General features: G+C 45.4%; 1 protein-coding gene across 5 annotated transcripts in view; it reads right to left on the bottom strand.

Annotated features, from left to right (window-relative positions):
- Positions 1-21,168, bottom strand: part of CRACR2A (calcium release activated channel regulator 2A) — a 132,025-nt gene that overhangs the window by 49,904 nt on the left and 60,953 nt on the right. For all 5 annotated transcript variants that reach the window (XM_045588356.1, XM_036457171.2, XM_036457173.2 and 2 more), the window contains 3 exons: positions 14,921-15,032; positions 13,603-13,786; positions 9,694-9,840 (listed from right to left, as the gene is read on the bottom strand). In XM_045588356.1, coding sequence (XP_045444312.1) covers positions 9,694-9,840; positions 13,603-13,786; positions 14,921-15,032 — 443 coding nt within the window. The remainder of the gene's footprint in view (positions 1-9,693; positions 9,841-13,602; positions 13,787-14,920; positions 15,033-21,168) is intronic.

Below are 21,168 nucleotides of genomic sequence, written 5' to 3'. Positions count from 1 at the left end.
TTCCTATACGTGAAGAAATTCAGATGCTAGATGGCAAATGGTGTCAATGAAAACTTTAGATAACAATTTCAACTATATAAATACTGGAGAACTAATAAAGTGAGATGAGAGGAATTAAAAAATTAATTTGGCTCTGTTAAAGTAATACTTATTACAATCATCCATAAACTGTTTACCATTTATGCCTAAAAACTATGCAGGGCATTAATTCTGTACTATCATTAAATGTGTTACATTAACTTTTCTCTGAGTTTTATTTGATTAAATTAATAAACTCTATGCTTGTCAGTTTGCTAGTCATGAAGTAATTTTGCAAACTGCTAAAAAAAATAAATAATTGGAGGGAAGGCAGATGTCACCTCTGAAAGATGTGTACTCCCGGCCCTCACTCACACAGGCTGAGTCCACTACAAAGAAGCATTGGGAGTCCAGGTGGGGATCAGTGGTTGAGTGTTGACCTATGAACCAGGAGGTCACAGTTCTATTCTCAGGTAAGGGCACCTGCCTGGATTATGGGCTCAATCCCCAGTGTGAAATGGACAGGAGGCAGCCAATCAATGATTCTCTATCATCATTAATGTTTCTATCTCTCTCTCTCTTTCTCTCTCCTTCCTTATATATATCCAGTGATGATAGTGGGGTGTTAAGGCACAAGAACAGACATATAGATTAATGGAACAAAACAGAGAGCCCAGAAAGTGACAGATACATCACTTTCATTCAACATAGTGCTGGAAGTCCTAGTCACAGTGATCAGAGAAGAAGAAAAATAAAAAGCAGCCACATTTGAAAGGATGAAATAAAATTGTTATTATTCATAGATGACTTGACATTATACATAGAAAACCCTAAAGACTCCACCAAAAAAGTACTGGATCTAATTACTGAATTTGGCAAAGTAGCAGGATACAAAATTAATATTCAGAATTTGGTGACAAGTTTAGTCACCAATAATAGACTTTCAGAAAGAGAAACGAAGAAAACAATCCTATTTACTATTGCAACAAAAAATAAGGTAACTAGGAATAAAATTCCTAGGCAAAAGACTAGTAATCAAAGACTATAGGACATTGAAGAAAGAAATAGAGGCAAATGTAAACAAGTCAAAGTATATACGATGTTCATTGATTGGAAGAATTAACATTATTAAAATGTCCATACTACCCAAAGCATCTATAGATTTAACATAATTCCTATTAAAATACCAATGATATATTTCACAAACCTAGAACAAACATTTTAAAAATGTATATGGAACCAAAAAAGACCCCAAATAGCCTCAGAAATCTTGAGAAAGAACAAAACTTGGAGGGATCATAATACTGAATATAAAGTTATACTACAAAACCACTGTAATCATGCTGGGACCGGTTTGGCTCAGTGGATAGAGCGTCGGCCTGCGGACTGAAAGGTCCCGGGTTCGATTCCAGGCAAGGCCATGTACCTTGGCTGCGGGCACATCCCCAGTGGGGGGTATGCAAGAGGCAGCTGATCGATGATTCTCTCTCATCGATGTTTCTAACTCTCTTTCCCTCTCTCTTCCTTTCTGTGAAAAATCAATAAAATATATTAAAAAAAAAAAAACCACTGTAATCAAAATAGCCTAGCAAGACACAAGAACAGACATATAGATTAATGGAACAAAACAGAAAGCCCAGAAAGCAACTCATGACTTTATGGTCAATTAATGTTTGTCAGAGGAGGCAAGAGCATACAATGAAGTAAAAACAGTCTATTCAATAAATGGTATTGGGATAATTGGGCAGATACATGCAAAAAAAACAAAAAACTGAAACTAGACCACCAATTTACATCATACATAAGAATAAACTCAAAATGAATAAAAGACTTAAATGTAAGTCATTAAACCATAAAAATTATAGGAGTAAGCATAGGCAGTAAAATCTCAGGCAATGTTTTTGCTGATATGTCTCAACAGCAAGGGAAATATAGGAAGAAATAAACAAATGGGACTGCTAAAAAACTTCTGCATAGCAAAATAAACCATCAACAAAACAAAAATGGAACCCATTGTATGGGAGGATATATTTGCCAATGATTCATCTGATACAGGGTTAATCTCCAAAATATATGAAGAACTTGTACAACACAACACCAGGAAGACAAACAATTCAATTAAAAAAATGGACAAAGGACCTTCATAGTCACTTCTCTAAAGAGGACATACAGGTGGACAATAGGCATATAAAAAAGATGCTCAACATTACCAATCATCAGAGAGATACAAATTGAAACTACAATGAGATATCACCTCACACCTAACAGAATGGATCAATAAATCAACACACCATGAAGTAGACCCCAGCCCACAGTGCCTTGCTGGGCTCCAGCTGACAGTAACTCAATGACCACAGAGCCCTGACTGGAGGGAAGTGGAAGAAGCTGCCTGCTGTGGTGATGGGGAAGATGGTAGAGTTGTTGGGGAAAACGTTAAGAAGGCTGAGTCCAGGAAAGGGAGATTTTTCCATAGTGAAGGGAAAAGTAACAATTATGTACTGAGGACACCATATGGGCAGTAAGGGATCTGAAAAAATGAATCTTCCTGAAGGCCAGTATGAAAAGCTCAGATCCAACCTAGAGCACGGAATGTCAGCCAGATGTCTGCCTGTGGCAGGTGCCCCCTCTCTAAAGGAGGAACATAAGTGTCTGTGTTTGTGTGTGTGTGTGTGTGTGTGTGTGTGCACATGAGTGTGTGGTAGTGAAGACTGGAGGATGCGATGTGTGAGAAGAAGGCAGAGGTGGGGAAATACTGATTATCATCAAGGCTTAGGTTCTGAGAGGCCTTTACAAGATAACTGGAAGGGGAGAGATAGTTAGCAATAATTTACTCTGCAAACCTCTACAAGTGTTATGAAAATTAATTAACCTTCACAAAGTGCTTTGCACACTGAGAGTTAAGGTACCACACTAGAGTAAAGCATTACTATTCCATACCACAGGCCAACACCTTTCTGCTCTAGAATGTTATTTGGTCAAATATTATTTTCCTTCTTTCCTCTCTCCTTTGCCTTTACTCAAAAGCAAAATCCATTCGGAGTTCGGGGGGAGGGTGTGTGTGTGTGTGTGTGTGTTTCAGAAAGCTATTAGGTTCACTTTCTAGGTTCTATGTAGGGGTACATAGAAAAAAGTACCTTCTCTCTTTCCTAAATGAAGGTGTAGTTTTGACCGTGGACAGATCAAGTGACATTTCTCTATATATTTAGGTAAATTTCAGAAGCTTGAACTCAAGACAGCTTCAGAAATGGCCACCAGCCTTGAAGAGTGATCATCCTTATTTCATGGCTTCTATGCACGGGGAGTGGCCTGATCAATATCTCCTGGTGAGCAAAGTCTGGTGAAAAGCAAAGGGGAAAGAACTCCTCCCCTCCCCATCACAGACTCTGAGCTAAAACAGCTCATGTATTCCATCTCTTTTGTTGTGCATGCGAAGAAAATGAGGGTCAAAGCAGTGATGGGAACAACTTATGGTTACCCAGAGTCCATAGGTCAGAGTAGGGGAGAATCCAGGCCTCAACTCCCAATCTCAAGTTCCATCCCTAACAGCACTTTGTCTTCCTTAAAACTGAAAAATCCCTGCATTTGCATTTAGGATCATCAATGATCTAAATCCCATCTGGAGCCTATCAATTGTGGGATGAGCAGACATTGGAGTGAGGAGTGGAGCCAGCTGACTGCACTACAGGGCTGGGGAGGCCAAGATCATGGCCAAGGCCTGACTCCGGTCCCCACGCTTTCCCACCTCCACCCCATATGCACTGATCCCAGAGCGGAAAAGTCTCAATGAGTCTTCTATTTGCCAGAGAAGAAAATGGAAGCAAAGTTCAGCCTCAGCCAGCTTTGTGGCTGAGATGAGAATGTGAGGGTTTCAGACTCGCCACTGCCCCCTGTCACCTTCTTCAGGCAGTTGCAGTCTCTGTGCAGCAAGGAGAAACTCTTACTAGAAAACCCGTATTTACAATTTTCTTGTTCCCCTGGAAATAGTCTCTCTAGGACTCCCTAATTGTATGTCTGTCTGTCTCTCTCTCTCATGCACCCACATGCACATATGATTAGAGTAGATCTTAATAAAAGGAAAACAAGAATTTGTAGAAAATTCTGCAAAGACTGTGAAACCACCAATTGAATTTTCAGGATGGATGGTTTCTCCCTAATTAGATTCTGCTGTCTTGTATAAACCAACTTTGCAGCTTTATCCCATCCTATAAAGCAAACCATTTTTCATTAGCGAGGCTTACAAACGATGCCTGTGGAGCACGCAGAGCACAAACAGGCCTCACCTTTCCACTTGCTCTCAGGGCGGCGTTAACGCTGCTGCCTCAGATAATAACACACCAATAAAATGCAGGCACCTGATTAAACCATAGCCTAATCAGCTTGAGCCCCCCACCCCCCTGAGAATTTACCTCTACTCTCAGAGCAGAAGTGAAATTACAGATGGAAGGCCACCCTGGTGTACCTTCTGCAGGTTGTTAGATTCTGGAAGGATAAGCTACAGCAGCATTTCTCAAGGTGTAGTCTGCGGCCTGCCTGCATCAGAGCCCTAGGGGGAGAGCATTTGAGGGGCCCAAGGACACACTGATTTAGGCTCTCTGTGGAAGGGACTAGGAATCTACCTTTTAATCAAGATTCTCTGGTCATTGTGAAGTTAAGTAGCATTCAAGAATGACACAGCTGAGGCCCTTCCCAGGTGGCCAGAAGTTCTTCCTCAGTCTACTGTAAACTGTATCCATCATGCGAAATGCAAAGGACTCTGAGCCTCTACACAGTGGACACAGAGGAGAATGGCACATTGGCCATCTAACCCCACTCCCTTGGTGAGAAGTAGAGGCACGGAAGGAGCATTCCTCGCTTTGGAAGCTCAGCTGCAGAACTGCAATTTAGCCTCAGGTTCCTGCATTTTACCTTGTCCCCTTCCTCACCCCACAGGACTGTGGCTACTTCCCAGTAGACATGCAATAGAGTCAAATGTTGTTCCCAGGCTTCCAACTCAACTCTGAGATTTCCTTAACCTCTACTCCAAAGAACAAGGGGCTGGAGGATTGGATGCTCCCAGATTGGCCTTTTTTTCCTACTCCCAACATGCAGGTTTAAAGAATATCCATGGCAGTGCGGTAAGGAGGGCCCTGGGTTATTTCTGACAATGCTGCAGAGATTGGGTCTCCTGACATCAGCTTTTAAGAGTTATCCCAGGCACTCATCTTAGCTGCATCTTCCTACCTCCCAGAACCTGGAGGTGAGTCTGGAGAAGAAGCTGGGGGGCCCGTTTCACTCACTGCAGCCAAACTCCAATCCCGGGGCATGGCCCAGTCTGGGGGGCTGGGACAGGAAGTCCATGCCCTGCTTGGCCTGGTTAAGGCCAGGTTTCCCCCAAGGTCAATCCCATCTCATCTGGATCCAGTGGGAGAAAGAAAGAGGTGCGTGGTTTGATAAAGGAGGAAGAAGCAGAGGCTGCAGCTGCCAATGGCAACACTGTCTAGTGTTTCAACAGCATGGGAATTTTCTGGCTGGCTCTGTGGCAGAATTTTTATGGGCATAAACTCTGCATCATCACTGTAATTGTAAACTCCTCAAATATGGCGACTCTGTTCTATTTGCTTAACTCAGAGCCTGGCACAGAATAAATGATCGTTAAATGTGGGTGACCAGAAACACGTAGATCGTATCCCTGGTGTCTGGCCCTAAGCTGGACACACGGCAGTAATGACCTGAACTCTCGTTGCCATCTCCGGGACAGGTGCACATTTCCCGGTGGAATTGAAATGTGATTCCCTGTACTGAAAGGGAGCTGTGGAGGAGCCTGGGAGGTGCTCTGAGACTCCTCAGGTTTCCCCAACTGCAGCCTGAATTGGGCCATTCCCCAGCGCTTCCTTCCTTTTCCTTCACAAGCACCTTTCTCTTCCTCCCACACACAAGCCCAAACCTCAAACTCATCTCTTAGAAGATGCCCTGAACCACTTAATTTCACCCTGAGCCATTTGTAAACAATCCCACTGAAATGTTTTACATTTCACTGGGGAGACGGTTTCCTGTTTGACTTCTGAACTCTAACAGCCCTTATGGGTCACCTAGTCCAGTCATAACCCAAAGTGAGATGTGACCAACCTTTTCTCTTTTTGTCTCAAAAAAAGGAGAATAAAAGAAACTCTAATAGAAAATGACAAAGCATGAGCGCTATTTCACAAAACTTGTTTCAGTTAAACACTCGAGTATGGAAGTTACAAAAGCAAACACATTCCCTTCTAGTGAGTCACAACCACAAACAGTTTGAAAAACATCAAGCCCATTCTCTCACATTACTGAGAAGGAAACTAAAGCACAGAGAGGCAAAGCAAATCGCCTAAGCTCACATGGCTATCAGTGGCAGCGCCTAGGCAAGAACTCAAGTTTCTCCTGTCCTATTGCAGGGCTCTGGTTCTGTACCCAGAAAACACCCCTGAAATGGGATTGCCAAGAGAGCCCAGTGAATTCCCACCCCCCAGAGCTCCCCAGACAGGAGTGGGCCTTCATCACCTGACCCCAGGTTGGGGAGCTGGCAGGGATATCCACAAATGATGGGCTCGGAGACCTGGAACCTTTGGCTGAGATAGTTTTGCACATTCAGCCATGACTGCTCTTGACATTCATCTTAAAACTTCTTAAGCAATAGCTAAATCAGGGCAAAAGTGCTATTGGAGGCCACTTTAAAATGCATATGAGGGTTAAGAAGCTCTTCAGCAAATCAGGAGCACAGGCCTCTCTCTGCAGAGCAGCATCCTGCAGGTAGGATTCTAGGCCATGGGCTGGGCCCATTCAGACTGTGATTACCCTCATCTCCTAAAGAATAAGAGTGCCATCCTCTCTGGGGGTGGGAGGTACCTGAATTGTGCTATGGCTTCTGGTGTGATCAATGCTGTGGTCAGTGGGGAGTGGGGTGTGGTGATGGTCAGTAACTAATCTAACCCCTCATTTTACAGGTGAGAAAACCAAGGCTCAGGCCCAGAGAATTGAGCAAGGTCACAGAGAACCTGGTTGGAGAGCCACATACGACTCAAACTCAAGCTCCTCATTCCCAGCCTCCCACGTACACTTCTCAAACTCATGTACAAAGCACCTGGACATCCTGCTAAAATGCAGATTACATAGAGCTGGGGAAAGGCCTGGGATTTCCTAAGAAATTTCCAGGTAATGCCAATGCTGCTGGTCCATGGACCACACTTTGAGTAACAAGGTTCTATGACAGGGTAAAGGGATCCTTAAATGCCATCTCCAATTATATCAAGGCTTCACCTCAACCTGGCAAATCCTCTAAGACTGACAAATATTTAAAACAATCATTATTATTATTTTAACATTCATTGAATATGTACCTGAACTATTCCAAATACTTACATGTATTATCACATTTAATCCTCAGAACTCTGAGATGGATATGATTATCATCCCAATATATATATATATATATATATATATATATATATATATATATATATATATATATATATATATGCCTAAGCGATCTTTCGACCATTCAACTGGTAGCTATGATGCACACTGACCACCAGGGGGCAGATGCTCAATGCACAGGCATATAAACATGGAACAAACTGATGAATATCAGAGAGAAGTGGGTAGAAGGAAGGGCAGGAAAAGATTAACCAAAGATCTTATATACAAACTAGAGGCCCAGTAAATGGATTTGTACACTGGTGGGATCCCTCAGCCTGGCCTGCAGGGATTGGGCCAAAACCAGCTTTCTGACATCCTCTGAAAGGTCTCAGAATGGGAGAGGGTGCAGGGCATGCCAAGGGACCCCACCAGTGCACAAATCCATGCACTGGGCCTCTAGTTTTATAGATAAGGATGCTGAGATTCTGAGAGTTTGAATAACTTGCCTAACTAACACTGCTAGCAAGTTTCGGAGCCAACGTTCAAACTCAGATCTGTCTGGCTCATGGGTTAATCAGCTATAGACTATATGGAAATGTATCCTCAACCCTCCTTTCTCTGAGCCTTGGGGGCCTCTCCCCAGAAGGCTCATGATATTGCTCAGTCAAATCAGGTTCCCCCAACACTACTTGGTCACACTTTCTCATAACTCAGGGTCCTAAAGGTCTTATTTTCTAGACCTCTGTGTACTAGTACACCTCAAAAAGTTATCTTCAGAGTTAGTGTGTGTGTGTGTGTGTGTGGGTGGGTGGGTGTGGTGGGGGGATATGGGGAGTAGCGGGGGGGTGGCGGTGGGCACAAAGCTTAGGTAATATATGGCAGCTGACCTGCACAGTAAGACACAAGGCGATCTCTTTTTTAATTATGGGCTTGGAAGCTCTCACTAAGGCCAGGTTCACACAGACTCTGAAACACTGCCCTCAGGAGGCTGTGCTGGGCACCAGGAAGCTTGTGGGGAAGTATCTGCATGGTTGGGGGTGAGGTCTGTGTTGGAATTGCTGAGGGTTCCTATGGAATATAGGCGGGTCTCCAGGTGGGGACAAGCCTATGGCTGAGGCATGCTTCTGAGCTTTACCCAAATGCAGCCATGCATTTTGGCTGCACATTCAGGATTATGCATCATCCTTAGTTACACCATGTTTCACAGAGCACGAGCTCATCGCTGTAATATATTCAATGGCTGTGTACAAGGACAGCACCCAACTGATACACTCATTCCCTTACTCCAGGTGAAGAGGCTGGCTCTGCATCTGTGGCCAACAGGTGCCTGGCTGACTCTCATTTGACTCCTAAGCAGCCTCTTCAGGTGTTGGTGTTCACTGACTGGCCTGGTCCTGCCTCCTCCAGGCAAAGGAGGAATCCTAGAAATTGCTAGTTACCTAGAGAGACCCTGAGGGCAAAGAAGGCAGCAGGAGAGACACGAGCTATGATGGCAGAGTGTGATCAGAGGGGGAATTCAGTGAACCAAGGGCCAGTCCAGAGTTGGAAGTGTAGGTCCAGTACACTGGCGCCTTCCTGTCCAGAGGTAGGTAGAGTGATTTTCCAACTGGTCCCAGTGCCAGGTTGTCTTCCTCTGAACCCCAGCTCTGCCACTTACAAGATGTGTATTTTGGGGCTTGTTACTTAAACTTTCAGTTCCTTGATTTCTTCATCTGTGATGTGAATAAAAATAAATCCAAATGAGTAGATGACTCAGTTGGTTGGAGCATCATCCTGTGCACCAAAAGGCTGTGGGTTCAATCCCCAGTTGGGGTGCAAATGGGCGGCAACTGATCATTTCTCTCTCTCTCTCTCTCTCTCTCTGTTTCTCTCTCTCTCTCTCTCTCTCTCTGTTTCTCTCTCTCTCTCTCTCTCTCTCCCTCTCTCTCTCTCTCTCTTTTCTCTCTCTAAAATAAATTTAAAAAACACACATATCCGTTCGTGAGAATTTAAAAAAACAATTAATTAAAAAGTTAAATAAAATAAATCCAAATGAGCTAGTATATATAAAGCATTTAGAATAGCACCTAGCATATGGTGAGGGCCTAACAAATGTGAGCAAGGGCTTAAATATAGATAAATATAGATTAGATATAGATATAGATATAGATATAGATATAGATATATAGACACAGAGACATACACACATTATGTCAGCAATGGGGCCAGCTCCCACTCTGGCTCCCACTCTTACAGAATATAAGAGAAAGCACCATTTGCATTCCTGTTTTTCACACAGATGGACAGAGAGCAGCTGTGGGCACCCACTTTTTCAAGGCACACTCCAGTTCATTCTTTTCCTCATGGGCTTCTTGGAGCTGGGAGAAGATTCTGGTCAGGAAATCCTCGAAGTTGGACAGTAAGTGAGGCTCATCCTTCTTCAGCTGCAGCCAGAGTTGCTTTACGTCACTTTCACTGCAAGAAGAAAGGGATGTTAATGTAGGAGTGTGGAGAGGAGGCTTTAAGGGAACACAGAAGTCCCAGCTATGAAACAGGTAGCCAGAAACAGCATCGTCATCATTATAATGACGATAGTGGCTAACCTATGAGTGCTTGCTGTGAGCATATTAGCTCATTTTATCTCATAGCAACCTCTGCGGCAGGTGCCATCACCCATCTAGAGATGAGGTGACAGATGAGGAGAGGAGAGGTGGAGGAGCTGTCTCAGGCCAGTCGGCTGGCAAAGGATGGAGCTGGGAAGCACACTCGGGCTGTCTGGCTCCTGTATTGACCTCCTTATCTGCCTCACTGGCTGCTTCCACTCCCTTGTCTTTCTTGATGGGCTGGTGGTGCTGAGCATGCACAGCTGCGTGCTGAGCACATCTCAGAGGCCCAGAACAGAAAGGAGGACAGGAGTCTGGTGCATGTGAGGACAAAGGCTGTGGAACCACAGGAAAGAGCTTGTCGCCCTAGGAAGAAAGGTCCTCACAGCTGAGAGGGAAAGGCATGCCATTTGATGGATGGCAAAAGCAATTGTCACTGTGGGAAAAGGAAGAGAATATGCAACACCCCACTGGGGCCCGGTGGCAGCAAGAATGACTGACAGGTGAAAGGAGGGGAAGCGGCAAGTCTGAAAGATGTGTGCACACACATGGAAAGACAAAGTCAGGAGGGAAAGAGCAGACAGAGAGACAATGACACAGAGGAACATGGCCAGAAACTGCACCACCCCCCAAAAAACAACAACAACAACAACAACAAACAAACACAAAAAACAGGCATACAGGGCACATTCATATGTTCATGCATAGCAGCAGAGACACCTAGAGTCATGCTGACCAGTAGGGAGGAATAGGGAGGTGGTGTACACCATGGACTCTCTCCCCTCTCTGGATAAACTCAGTAATCTACAGCCAATGATCCCACTGAGCTAGACAGAAATCTGATTTACACTCCAGTAAATCCTACAACCACTATGATATGAGGGTAGCTATGACCAGAAACCCTCATGGTAATGAATAAAATCCTTTGTGCTTATATCACAAGCACCATACTTGAGAACTTTCCTCAGAAGTTATATTTGATAGTATCATATTACTAGTGTGCCTGGAATATAGATATTACTCTATGAGAAGAGACCAACTGAGAAATAGACATAATTCTGGTTAGTTATCTTATCATCTGTCCAATTATCCCTCCATCCCTTCTTCCTTCCCTTGCTCCATCTCATCCAAAGATCCACCAACTCATCTAGACCAACTCATCTATCTGTCCATCTATCTACCCATCCATCCATCTATCTACTCCCTTACCTACTCATTTATCCACCCACCCACCCATCCATTTATTAATCCACCCATCCATCCATTTACCCACCCACCCATCCACCAAACAAGTATTTATTATCTATTTATTATATATTGAAAAACTAGCATTGAACATGATGGTATGGAGGAATCTGGGAAACAAATGAAGGAGAGGTAAGGAGCTTCCTTATTTCCCATAATGAGCTCCATTCTACCCACACAGAGCATGTTGTGGTTATCCACTTTGGATATGACACAATGGTTTCAGAGCTAAAAGGTCTCAGGGTGATACCACAATGGCCTCCTGTCACTGTGACAGGTTGCTCTCTTTATGAGTAATTGCATTATAAAAAGATCCATCTTACTAGCCTAGGTTAGTCTTTTCACATCTGTCAAGTTCCTAATGGAGCCTGACAGAACCACCAGTTGGGCTAGAACCTCCAGTGAGATTTGCAGACCCATTTGACCCTTTTCCAAAGCTTTCGAACTGCTTATTAATGGCCACATCACCTCCCCCAGATTTCTAGAGAAAAGACAAGTCTTTAAACCCTTGGTAAAAAATAATAAGCCAGGCACATAAGCAACAAAATCACTCAATGAATCAAACTATAAAAAAAAAAAGGTAGGGCTCCAGATGTCCCTTCTACACCCAGGGTACTCCTCTGGAAAGATATAGGCGTATGGAGCTAGAAGGGATTCGGGTGGTCAACCTGTCCACCTTTCTGCTTCCAAGACAACACACAAACCATCTTGGTACATGAAATATTAGTCTTCACAGCCTCCTAAATCTATTTCCTTATCTGGAGTCCCACAGTCACAACCTTCATGCTGAAACTTAAGCCCTCTTCTATCTTGTTCAATCTCAATAAGGATGGAAATTGCTGGTCGCCATCTTCTATGTATCAATTTTTGTAGGCCACTCTTGAAACCTTCCCCAGAGCTTTCTATTCTCCAGGAATCTCATGTGACTCAGTTCTGCCTCTGACATAAGTCTCCAGAGTAACATCTGGTGAACTCTGATTTGCGAGCCCTGCCAGGAAGGTGACTGTTCTGGAAGTGATGGGAGATAGAGAGGCAACGCTCTGTCATTACAGTCCCTTGGCTCACCCACACTGCCCTCTCCTTCCCCCTCCTCTAGGAGGAGGCTTTACGCAGCTCCTGGCAGTAGTCACTGTGCTCTGACCTCTTGTTTCTGGAGAAGCTGAGTCTGGTGTCTGACTAGTGAGCTTCCCACACACCTGTGCCCCCAGCACACCTGCCTATCCCACTCAGGTTCTGCAGATCTGTGCCTGCACCAGCCCCCCAGGCCTGAGCAGAGCTGCTGCCGGTGTCACCGTGTCATTTCATTTCCTGGCCAGAGCCTCCACCAGGGCTCTCTCCTAGACCTCCACCTGTCCTTTCCTTGCCTGGCACAGGCTTTCCCAGCTTTTCTCAACTCTGACACAGCCAGTCAAATCATTTGCACAGCCTGTCATTTGCTAGAAAATTCACAGAGAGAGAGAGACACTTTCTTTGGCCTGCATATTGTTGTTTCCTCTTTATCACAGATTCCTCTTCCCAAACTCTGGACGCTTCAATCATAAGGCCACTCCCACCCTTCATGAAACACACACCCAACCCAAGACCTATAGACCCAAAAATGAAAAGGCAAAAGGCAACAGAAATAGGGGGCAGAGTATTCCATGTTTTTTCAGGTCACTGTATGGTTTCCATTAGTGATACCATCACTTTATTTTATTTTATTATTTTATTTTATATAATTTGTAATTCAATTTTAAATGTCAGGGCTTAGATTCTTCTGTCTCTTTCTTCCTAAACACTTTTTGTGAAAAATAGAAAAATGGAGTATTATGTTTTGTTTGAAGTTCCATCTAAAATTTTTAGCTGAGCTACTGATTATCCAAGTGGTGGGCTGGTAAAATCTGGTTAATTTCCTGCCTCAGCTTCCTGACAGATTTGGTTTGGCTTGGCATACAATGTGCAGACACTTCCACAGACGGTGCCTTTGCCAGGAGCATACCACAGTGGGGTGGCTGGGATACACTGCAGCCCCAGAGAACCTGGTTTGGCTCCAATGGAGGTGGCAATGCTGGTGAGCTGACAGTGAAGCCTTAGGCAAAATGCACTGCGAAAACCACAAGGCCCGGCACAGCACTCCTCACTGAGCCTCAGACTGTGCTGGTAATGAACAGCAGGGAATGAAAAGAGTGGAAGAGTAGGGAGATAGGTGATTCCCATGAAAAAGTGGAAAAAGTAGACAGAGCCCCTAAAGGACATTGCAAGGGCAGGCTGTATGGGGCAAGTCTTGAAGCTGGCAGCTCAGAGCCTGAGCCTGGCTCTGGGGCTTAACAAACATTAATGGTTGAATGAAGGAGATACAGAGGTTGCTCCTAGGCTGGGTTCCCTCCCCCAAATCACTGTCACCACTTACTCTTCCAAAACATTTTGGGCTCCAAGTTTGTCCATCAGCATCAGGAACTGGGCTTCCTCATCTTCATCCAGGTCACCCAGATCCTCCTCTGCTCTGGACTGATACACCTTCTCCTCCTGGAGCTGGGCCACCTGTTCACCTGCATCTCCCTGACTTGGTTTGCTCTGGCTGAAGAAGAAATGACCTGGGGAATGCATGGTAAAGGGTCTGAATCAGGCAATGCTCACCCAAGAAGACCTTCCCTTCCTCAGTTTCCAACAATCATTTGAGGTTCATCTGAGAGAAGAAAAAGGGAAACCACCTATAGCAATTATCCTAGGATAACGTATTCTGGATTTTGTGTCTTTTCTACTCCCAAGAGACTCTGCCAGAAATGCTAGAATAGGACCTGGGAAAGGCAGAATGCATGGCAGGTACTCTGGCACCTTGGTGGTTCTCAGTCCTTTAAAGTCTGGCTTAGAATGCATCTCTTCATTGATTTCTTCTCTAAACAACAAGACCTTTCTCTCCATCACACCCCAGTGACCTGACTGCTCATGCTCCATGTTATCATCTACTTGGACCTACCAGCAGCATCGCTATACTTCACATTCGCAAATTACTGTGTAGCTTTGGGTGCACTCTTCCCATTCTCATACGGTCTGCTAATACAGCAATCTGTCTTATCTTCCTAAGTCCATTGCACAGGTCAGGAAAGGCCTCAGATACTTCATAGTAAACTATACAGTGCCTTGTAGCAGCCAGATGTGTGGTGAAACACGCCTGCTGATTTATCTGATCAGTATCTGCTCTAATCAATATTGGATCAATCTAATTTGATGGCATAGGTGGTTTTCTTGTCTTCTTCATGGATCTATGATCTCATTTCTCCTGGTTAACCTGGAATGGCTATCCTATTCAAACCCCCTAGAAAGTCCTAAACCTTGAGACTCAGCCAGAGTCAGGCTAGAGTGAGCCATGCAGTCATCCCACTTTATCGTCCTCTAGTACCAAGGCAGAAAGGCGAGGCTGGGAATTTCATGTCAGCTCTCCCTTTCATGCCAGGCCTTCTGCCAGAGCTTCTCTACATTTCACTTGCCATTCCTGGTGGCAGGGATCTTGGCAGTAACAATGTGGTAAGCACTGAGGGAGCAGTGGTGTGAGCAGCCAAGGAAGATATGAAAGAGCCACAAAATCCAGAGCCTGAACATGTCAGGAAGGCAGGAAAGCTTGTGCTCCCAGGACCCTGGGATCTGGTGGGCAGGTTGCACTTTCTGTAGGGTTAGGTAGACCCAAATAATGCCACCACCCCCACACCCCCACATCCATCAGAACTTACTAAACCCAGTGGTGAACTCCTCTGGAGTCAGAAAGCCATTGCCATCAGCATCCAGGGCATCAAACACATCCTCCAAGTCCTCCAGGCTGAGGGGCAACTCTTTATGGAGCCTCTGAAAACAACCCAGACCGCACTGGTTAGCACTCACGATCATGGAGGATGGCCTGGGACCTCCTGCCAAAAAAGGTCAGGTTTGGCCCTGTCCTACAAAAGCCAGAGTGAGCTTCTGAAGACCACTTTACCGTTCTACTCCCCCTTTACATATTAGAATGTCTACCATTTATTGGGCGCCTACCAATGTGCTAAGCAATTTGTTAAATGAGTTATAAGTAAGAATTTAAACATGTACATATTTATCAATATATTTGTATAGCTTCTATGTTTATACATTTTTGCATTGAATTCTCATGACAACCCTCGGAGGTGGATGTTATTATCTCCATTTTATAGATGAGATGTGAAGTTAAATGACCTGTCCCATGGTTCCCTAGCCCACGGTTGCCAACCTTTTGGGCCTTATGAACCACCAGTGGTGACCGCTGCTCCAAAGGTTTCCTTAAACCATCAGTCACCAACCTTTCAGAACTCATAGAATGAGGGCTTCCTGAGGAGTTCTATATATATATATATATATATATATATATATATATATATATATACCCTCTCCCAGTTAGCCAAAGGACAACTGCACAGAATTCCTGCCGGTGTGAAAGTGACTGAAAGCTGAATATAATGAACACAGGGCTGCCAGAAGGAGGTATATACTCATCTGGACACAAAAAAGATGGCAGGTATGAAAGCCCATAACATAACATGCAAGAATACTTGGCTTGATCCAGTGACAATCTGCTTGCTGATACTCTATAAAGTTTAATTTGTAGGTACGTGCATTAGGGAGACTATGAAGCATTACAAAATGGAAAGACCATTTTGAAGAATTAAATTAAGCATGAATGAGTTTTTGTTTTAAGGAAGGGGAGTGAGGGCTTGTGCAAAATTTCTAGAAATACATCTGCTTAGCATACAACAGAGCCTCTGGTTTACCAGCAATCTATAAACCAGCCGGCTCAAAAGCCACAAAAAGAGAATGGGGAGTGAGGAATCAGTTTTGCAAGCAGAACATTTATTAGCTCCACTGAAACAAAAGGCATCACACATGGAAGGATGTGTGTGCCCTATTTCTTGGCTTATGGCCCCACCAGCTCCTCAGAAAAACCCACACTCCTAGCCCATCCCAATTCCAGTCCTTTTTTTTAGAAATCTCCTTCTCCCTCCCCACCTGTCAGCCCAGGGTTGCTGGACCTTGTGTAAAATGGGATGGAACATCACACAATGCTGAAGCCCAAAAAGGGCAGGAAGGAAACTGCAGAGGTCAGTGGGGTCCTCAACTTGGCTTTCACCCAAACCACCCACACATGGGAGCTGTTCTCTTGTTAGGAGGAGCCAAGAGAAGCTGTGTCATAGCCCACATTAGGCACTATTCCTGCATCTAACACCTTCCAACACAAATCCTTCTTACTGTCTAATCCCAATACTTCTGTCTAAGTCTCAAATAACCCAGTTTCCTTCTGTTGTCAGTGAAGATGGGAGAGCACTATTATACCCTCCGAGTAATTCCTCCTCTTCATCTCCTGGCTAATTCGCATGAGAGCTTCTGCAGCCTTTTCCGCAAGCCGTACCATGTGAGTTCACAACCCCTTTTACTGGGCCTACTCGAAAAATCCTTTAGTCTTAGTAACTATAATTCTCTCATATTTGTCTTCCCTCTTGGGGCCTGCAGCTTATTCTGGTCTGTCCCCTGGGAACTAGTGTGCTGTGTCTGGTCAAGATTACTCATTCCTCTGTGCAAATAACCTGTGAGATTCTGCAGTCACAGCAGAGGCCAGTGCTAAGAGGAAGACCCAGTTTCCCATCCCGACTCCCGCTGCAGTCTAAGGTCCTCTGGTTAACCATTCTCTCACTCCTGTCTGCTTACCATTCCACACCTGCCCACCGATCACCACCGTCTATTTGGCCAGCACCACTAGGCAAGGCCTTGCAGAGCCCCTGCCTCACTCCACCCCCTGGCAGGGCTGGCAGAGGGGAGGAGACATGGAAGGACATCAGTGCGCCCTATTTCCTGGCCCATGGCCCCACCAGCTCCTCAGAATCTGTGACTCCTGTAAACACTGGCCTACCTTCACCACCTTTAAGAAACTCTGAATTGCTGCTTCCTTCTCAGCTCCGGCCTCACTAGCTCAGGGAGCTCTGTGGCCCCAGGCTCGGCCAGTGCACACAGACTCCCCAAACCCATTCTCTCATTCACAGGTCTCACCTGGGTTTGTATTTTACCTGCTATAGGTGTGGTTCCTTGGTGAATGTCTGCACCTTCAGGGGACTGGAAGCTCTGAGAACAGGAACCCCATTCTCTTTTCCTCACTACTGTGACCCCATGATCCAGCCCCATGCTGACACACATGGAGTATTTTATTTTTTAAAATATATTTTTATTTATTTCAGAGAGGAAGGGAGAATTAGAGAAAGACAGAAACATCAATGATGATAGAGAATCATTGATTGGCTACCTCTCACATGCCCCCTATTGTGGATTGAGTCAGAAAGTCCGGCATGTGCCTTTGACTGGAATCAAACCCCAGACCCTTCAGCCCACAGGCAGACACTCTATCCACTGGGCCAAACCAGCTAGGGCGCTGGTTTACACATGGAGTATTTAGATATTTGTTGAATAAATGAGTGACTAAGAGTGATCACAGGGATCCTGACCTCCTATTGACAGAACACTGATCTAGATGCCAGGGCAGCACTACTGTAGATTCTTGTAAACTGGGGAATCCAACTAGGTACAATCCTGCAGCAGCTGCACTGAGGGCTCGGGCTCCTGGGCCCAGGAAAACACTGTTTTCTGCTGCACTCCAGCCTGACCCCTCTACCTTCTGGGTCACAGCCCATGACTTGACCCGAGAAGCTTGAAGCAAATGTCTACACTGCTTTAACCATGTCTAAGGGGACACTCATGAGACAGAAATCCAAAAGAGCTCCATCCTTATGGCCATAATGGAAATCTCCCTCCTTTGGGGGCTCCCACGGCATCTTGCCCAGATTTCTGTCCCAGTGCCAGCCATGTCTTCCCTGTGGTAGAGCTGAGCTTTCAGAACCAAAGGTTTTCAGGGTGAGACTGTGAGGCCCTGGAGGCAGGATCCACATTTTCCTGCTTTGAGGTTTGATGTGCTTGGTTTCGGCTGATTCTTTGGTGTAGATAGGGTTTCTCAACTTCTGCACTATTGACATCTTGGAATAGAGAGTGCTCTGTTGGAGGAGGGGCAGTGGGGGAAAAGCCCTCCTGTGCATTATATGATATTTAGCAACATCCCTGGACATTACTGAACAGATGCCAATAGCACCTCCCTCTCCAGTTGTTTCCATAAAAAATGCCTGCAGATATTGCCAAATTTTCTATGAGGCAAAATTGCCGTCACACATGCACACTGGACACAAACAAGAATAGCACCAGCTAGATACAAATGGAAGGTGCCTTCTTCAGCAGAATAGCCCTTTGTTTATCTCTGAGGAAGGACAGATGACTTGCAATCACAGCTTGATGGAGCAGTCACCATGGAAAACAGCCGTTCCTCAAAAGGCTAAAAATATTTATGTGATCCTGTAATTGCACTTCTGGGCATGAACCCAAAATAATTTAAAGCTGGAACTCAAAGGATATTTATATACTCATGTTCATAGCACGTTTGTTCAAACTCAAAGACATGAAGCAACCCAAGTGTCCATTGACCGATGAGCAGAGAAACAAAATGAGCATGTATGGTCATAGTATATTATTCAGCCTTTAAAAGGAAGCATATCCTGACACAGGCTACAATGTGCCTGAATTTTGAAGACATTTTGTTAAGTGAACTAAGCAGTCACTGTATTTCCACTTAGATGAGGTAATAAACTTCATAGACAGAAAGGAGAATGGTGGTTACCCAGAACTGGAGAGAGAGGAGGATTCAGTGTTTAATGGGTACAAAGTTCCTATTTTGCAAGATGGAAAGAGTTCTAGAGATGATGGTGGTGAAGACTATTGAACTACATGTACCACTGAACCAATCACTTTGTTAAAATGGTAAATTTTATGTGATGACCATTTTACCACAATTTTTAAAAATCATGGTGTGGAAGATACTGGGGTCTGGGTTAAGACCCAGGGTACAAGTCTCCCTTCCTCATCCCCTCCCCCCGCCCTTTGCACCAGAAATACACCAGGTCTGGTCTCAGGGTTCAGTGTCCTCCTGCTTACTTATTCTCTTCTAATGCTGCGATGTGCTGTGATAGTTCACAGGGGAGGAAGCATGGCCAGAGGGTGAGGAGACATACAAGCTCACATTGCTAGTAAGCTGCAGATTCAGGATTAACACTCAGGTTAATTTACACCCTTCACCCCCTTCCAAAAAAAAAAAAGTATTTAAAAGTCTTCTTGTTAACCTGAATCAGGCGTCAGCTAACTCTTTTTGTAAAGGGTCAGGAAGTACATATTTAGGCTTTGCAGGCCCTCCGGTCTTTGCCACAAACTGCTCAGCTCTGCCTTCGGAGTGACAGCTGCTGCGGACACTATGTAAAGAGTGAGCACACTGTGTTCCAATACAACTTCACTTGCAAGAACAGCTGCTGGGCCAGATTGGCTTGGTCTGCCAATGCCTAGATGATTCTTAACAGTCTGGCTAAGCCAGGAGTTCCAGGCAGCTTTGGGAGTTAGATAACCACTTCACTCCTCTAAAATACCAGGGGAATGGGGTTTTTGAGGCTCTAGGTTTCTTCAGAGAGAACTCCTCCCACCCTGCATGCCACTCTGTCCCCCAGATGCAGGAGTCCCTCTGTGCCCTCTCCAGCTTGGCCTTTCACTTCCCTCTGTCCCTGTGAGACTGGTCTGGCTCTCACCCTGGGCCCTCTAGGGCCCTCTGCTTTTCTAGGGCCCTGAAAAGCAATCTGTATCCCCATTCTGCCTGGAGTGATCCCTTGGAACCTGGAGAGGTTCCTTGTGGAGGGAGAGTGGAGTCTGAGGGGCGATGGGTGGAGCAGAGGACCATCCACTACTGCCTAAGCTGTTCCCACAGGTCAGGCTCCACCCTCTCCACCCTGCAGCAGGATGTCCTCACAAGGAGCCCCTGCCCTCAGTGCAGCCACTTCAGTCCCTCCAGCGACCACTAAGGAGAAAGGCTTCTCCTGGCCCCTGCTCCTTCCCTTTGGGCTCCCTGCTCCTCAGGGCAGGCAGACTGCCTCCTGCAGGGGCTCTGCCCACAGTGGTGTGGTCCTGTCCCCCACCTCACAGATGACTGAGAAGTCCACCTCATGCTCTTCACATAGATTTTTGTTAATCAGGAGAAAAAAACAAGAGCGCTTGGGAAGGAGCTTAACTCTCCTGTTCATTTTTCAAAAGGACAGCGAGCACTCATGGTTTTGTTCCAACTCTGCCTCTTCACCGGCCTCCTCCAGCCCCCAAGTTCTCCATCCCACGTAACCCACAGCCCCTCCTTCCTTGAGAGCCATTCTCTGTTGTAAAAGGCCTTTCCTAGTGGCTGAATTTGTGTGTGTGAACAATTTGAATGCTTCTCCCTCCGGCTCCCATGAGGCTGTGGCAGGAGCTGATGGGTGGTGTTGGGCAGGTCCAAGGAGCTGGCCACCAACCAAAGGGGTGAGGATGTGGGAGTGACAGGCAGCAGGCAGAGAGCCGCAGGTGCTCCCCAGGAGAACCCCGGGGCACGTGGCTTTACACAGACAGCCCGGGGTCAACTATGAGAGGTGACTGTCCACTGTTCCTCTCTTTCCAGCCTGCCTTTCTCCAGACGTGACCAGTGGAAGCATCAGAGAGACGGTGCTTAAGTGACATGTTTTGTTCTCTCTCTTGATAGCCCTCTCTTAGTCTGAAAATATGAAGAATGTTCAATGCATCATTGTCCACAGTTACACAGAAATTTCAAAAAGCTAAGGAGCTGGTAGATAAGTGCCATGAAGCCACACACATTTGCTGGCAGATGCTATCCCCTCCTCCCACAGCCCTCCCCCACCCCCCAGCCTGGGTCAGGAGTGAGGAATGAGGGAGGAAGACTAAGGAGGCATAGAGATGAGTTAGTATCTCTCCACTCTATGTTTCTGACTTTATTCCAAGTCAAACACAAATGATTTCTTTAACAATTTACACTTGGCAGCTTAGATTTCCCACGCCTCTGCCTCCTTTCATTGAAAAGTGTGTTTCA

Source organism: Pipistrellus kuhlii, unplaced genomic scaffold (assembly GCF_014108245.1).
Source record: "Pipistrellus kuhlii isolate mPipKuh1 unplaced genomic scaffold, mPipKuh1.p scaffold_m20_p_3, whole genome shotgun sequence".
NCBI lineage: Eukaryota > Metazoa > Chordata > Mammalia > Chiroptera > Vespertilionidae > Pipistrellus > Pipistrellus kuhlii.
This window is presented reverse-complemented; position numbering and strand designations above follow the sequence as displayed.